This window comes from Camelina sativa, chromosome 15, assembly GCF_000633955.1.
Source record: "Camelina sativa cultivar DH55 chromosome 15, Cs, whole genome shotgun sequence".
Taxonomy (NCBI): domain Eukaryota; kingdom Viridiplantae; phylum Streptophyta; class Magnoliopsida; order Brassicales; family Brassicaceae; genus Camelina; species Camelina sativa.
In genome coordinates, this window is record NC_025699.1 from 10,419,304 (window position 1) to 10,423,830 (window position 4,527).

At 34.1% G+C, this 4,527-nt stretch overlaps 1 protein-coding gene across 1 annotated transcript in view; it reads right to left on the reverse strand.

Annotated features, from left to right (window-relative positions):
* LOC104748331 overlaps positions 1 to 406 on the reverse strand; it is a 2,455-nt gene extending 2,049 nt beyond the window's left edge. Inside the window, exon 1 of the mRNA XM_010469993.2 lies at positions 89 to 406. Coding sequence (XP_010468295.2) covers positions 89 to 406 — 318 coding nt within the window. The remainder of the gene's footprint in view (positions 1 to 88) is intronic.

A 4,527-nucleotide genomic window follows, 5' to 3' on the forward strand; every position in this document is an offset into this window, starting at 1 on the left:
TCCTACAAGAAGAATTAAGTTAAAAAACTATGAAGAATTAAGTATAAGAAAGTTACAGTGAAAACAAAAGTAAAAGTCATGTACTTACCGATACACACAAACGTCCTATCTCAGGATTTTCTTGTATCTTCCTGATAAAAGTGCAGACTTGGCGGTCATTGCGAATGAAGATAGGAGGAGAATCTTCTACAATTAATTTCATCTTTGGAAGTTCATAGCTGAGTGAAATCTCTTCAACTAGACCATCAAGTCCGAAATCATCAAAAACAATCTTCATTAAATCCTTGTATGTGATATTCTCAGAAACTTCACAAAGACATCCACCTTTGTTTGTATCAACGAAGAATCTCCAATTAAGCTTGTCATTAATTTTCCACTCACCAAAGACAGAGTATATCTCCAACATTCTACAATCAAGCCAACAAAACCAAAATCACAGAACAAAAAAACTACCGAATCTGCTAATTCATCTATATAGAGCCATAAATCGCAATTTCTTCCTTAATTCAAAGAACTCAACAATTTCAAACTCTGAAATTCATGATTGAAGATATCGATTGAAGAAGAAGAAAGATAACCCAACAATTTCAAACTCTGAAATCAATGATTGAAGCTATCGATCGAAGAAGAAGAAAGATAACCCAACAATTTCAAACTCTAAAAACGAAGAGGAAGAATGAGAAATTGAAAGATAAGGCAACGGATTTAATACCTAATTGAAGCTTCACGGGAAAATCTGAGATCAGAAATGAAGATCTCTGATCGGAAAATTCAAGAAGCTTCGTCGGAGAGAGAAATGTAAGATAGATCTTCAAACTCTGAAATCAATGATTGAAGCTATCGATCGAAGAAGAAGAAAGATAACCCAACAATTTCAAACTCTAACGGATTTAGTACCTGAAGCTTCACGGGAAAATCTCAGATCAGAAATGAAGATCTCTGATCGTAAAATTCATCAAGCTTCGCCGGAGAGAAATGTAAGAGATCGGGTTTTGATTTTTTTTCGAATTTTTTAAAATAAGAATATATCTCTCTATTAATTACTCAGTATTAAAAAATGCTAGTTTTGGAACATTCCAGCATGTGTGCTAGTTTTGGAACAAAAACCCAAATGTGTGCCATTCTAGGGTATTTCTCTTTTTTTTTTTCTGGTAAGAATCAAGATTGCCATTTTTCAACACTTATAGCGTTAAGCATTGAGCCGAACCACTCGGTTTAATTAACTTGCTAGTCTATCTACACGGTTCGCACATAAATCTTATTTTTTTTACGCAAAGAAATTTATATTTATTCAACCTGAGTCAATACATATAGATTGTAATAGCCAAATTGGCATTGATACTGTATCAACATAACAATCAACATTAAGACAACCCAATTTTGCAAGAGAATGAGCTACCCCATTAGATATTCTCTTTGTAAATAAACAAGATACATGATCAAATTTTGAAAACCAAAGCTGAATGTCTCGGAGAATATTCGTGAGTGAGGCATTATGGAGATGGCCATTGACTAGCTTGACTAAAATCTCACAATCACCTTTAAAGATCATTGACGTATATCCACGGTTCCAGGAATATTGAATGCTCGATAGCAATGCTTTTGCCTCTGCTTCCTAAGCCGAAGTCGAATGAGAAAGTTTCATTTAAAACTTTGAAATGAAGGTGGTATCCATGAAGAAGATTCAGTCTTTGCAGAGGTTCTGTTATTTTGTTTTCATAGATTAAAGGTTGTTATCCATTCTTTTGTTTCCGCATGTGATTATAAAACAGTAGATGTGGCCCCTTCACGATAACCTTCAAAAACTAAAGTGTTTATAGCTTTCCAAATTCGCCAAATAACCAAATAGGCAATAAAGCATCATGAATGTTAGTGTTTTGATTTGACTGATCAATCATGTAAGAAATTGCCAACTCTACATCAGTACTCGATTGATTCAGTAATTGCGGCAAAGTGTTAGACATCCGCCAAACCTTGAGCAAAAGGACAGTTAAATAAGGCATGAAGGATTGTTTCATCATCTTGGTTGCATCTTGGACTAACAAAAGAATGGATAACAACCTTTAAACACAAGCAAAGATCCGGTTGTGAGTAATGAACAGCGGTTGGGTTCCTTTTGGAAGAGGGTGTCAGATTATTACCAAGCAAGTGAGGGAGCATCCGGGACCAATAGTAGAGGGCTTGTTCAGTGTAAGACTCGGTGGAATAAGATAAACCACCAAGTCAATAAGTAGAGGGTTTATGTATTGCATACTGTCACGTTAAAAACTTCATCATGGAAAAACCGCTTAGGATAAAAACTATAATTCGGAAAAAGAGTACAGTGACACAATCTTTCCTTGGACCAGATGAGTCTTGATCATTGACATTCTCCTTTAAGGTCGATACTCTGCGCGTTATTTGCTGCCTCATTCAAAACTTTGTCATGGAAAAACCCAATGGGATAAAAACCATGAGAAGAGGAAAATAAATGCAGCCACACGAATCATCATATTCTCCCCCTGGAAGTACCATCTTCAAAAGATGCATTTTGATTTCTAAAGATGCATTCCGAATGAGGTAGTCGGAAGCAACTTTGTAAATAACTCTGCTACGTACATTGTTACTTGAGTTGATTGACTGGCTATCAACTTCCTTATTCTTCTCGAATTCTTGAGCGTAAGAGAAGAATATGTCTTGTTTTGTCTCTTTTGGTGTAGCTTCCTTTGATTTGGGCGACATATGCGACATAGTCTTCAAACAGTGTTGTTGCCTTTGGTGACTACTTTAGTTTCGTCTTGCTAATGGGTCTCAACAAGCATTAACTAGTTGATGTTGATCAAACCCTCAATTCGAAGTTATTTGTCAACATGTTACGAGGCTCCAGTCTTACGCAGGTAACTATTGGTTGACGTTCGAGCATCATATGAACCATTATGGATTCTTGATATGGCATATGAAGCACAACTATTTTGGCATGACTTGAACAAGCAACGACCAAAGTCTGTCGCTGAAACTCCACGAAGTCGTTGTTTTGCGATATATTTTTATATGGAATGATACAAATCCTCCATTTGCAAAACCAACTAAACCAAACTCGGGGGTTCCAATGCCCAAGTTAATCATACCTTTGCAATAGAAGTTACATTTTAACTAATCTCAAAATCAACTCATAGAGAATGAGTTAGATGATGCAAAAAGATAAGTAGAAAATGCTATGCACAATTCATAAAATATATAAATGCTCGTCAGCATTTATATATGATCTTATATGACTATATCTATATAATCCTTTAGAAATGATTAGTATAACATCTATTTTGATAGATGTTTAGTTTGGAATATATGGAGACATATTTGTCTTTCCAAGATCTTTTATTCCAAATAACGCTTCAAAAAATCATCACTGTTATGAGTTCTCGAGAACATAATTATGATATCATATATATTCGGGATAAGCTCTTCAAGCATCCCATAAGGCATATTTCAAGTCATTCATATAGCATTCATTTTGGTTGATAGGGTATTTTAACAAAACATGGCGTGACACACCATTTTGTTATATACCATTATACCCTTTTGATGCTTGGACCACAAGTCCAAATTTACTCGTTTTCATACTAGTTTATATAGACTTGATTACTTCTTTATTGGCTAATAGATATCTCTATATGCTCACAAAGTGGAGATTTATAATCCTCATTAATCACATTGCGTGATAAAATATTTTTATTGTCGACATTATGTCTTTGGTTCCATATTTCCCGTAATGACATGGTTAATCGAGATCTCTTTAATCATTATATAAATAATTTTATTCAGGTACCAGATTTTTTTATTAACCATATCAATCGGTTTCTCTACTCCTCTTGAGGAGTATCTTGCTCCTCTTTAGAAATCTATGTGCTTCTCTCTGGGAGTCTATTAGCTCTTCTTAAAGAGTCTATCTACTCCTCTTTAGGAATTTATTTGCTCCTCTTTTAAGAGTATAATCCTCTTTTTAATTTGCTTTTTTTTCTTTTTGAGGATTGTATTTATCATAGGAACCAAAGTAGTTAATCACATTTTATGTGTCATAGACTTAGTATGTCATTCGCCAGAGACATATTTTTATTGGAGAATTTTTAGTTAGGATGTGAGATTTCTTAGAACTTCAAGTTTATATTTATTTATGTGAGGATCAATAATTATATGAAATCTCATCCATCAGCTTTTGCATTTGATTTGCAATATTTATTTTGAATAGTGATCTGTTGAATTGAACTTTCAAGTTCATATTCATTATATTCATTTGTTCAAAGATTCAAACTATTCAATGATTCTCCCATAATGACGGGGAACTTTTATCATCCAACTTGAAAATATGCAAATCTTGCAATACGCACATCTCTCATAATATGGCTCTATATTATTAGAGCAGAGACTCTCCCGCATCTATATATTTCATCCTCTGGGATGATATTTTTATACGGTGTGGAGGAGCATTTTAAAATATATATCACACACCAATAAGATTCATAATGAGAAATATTTGATCTCCAACCATGA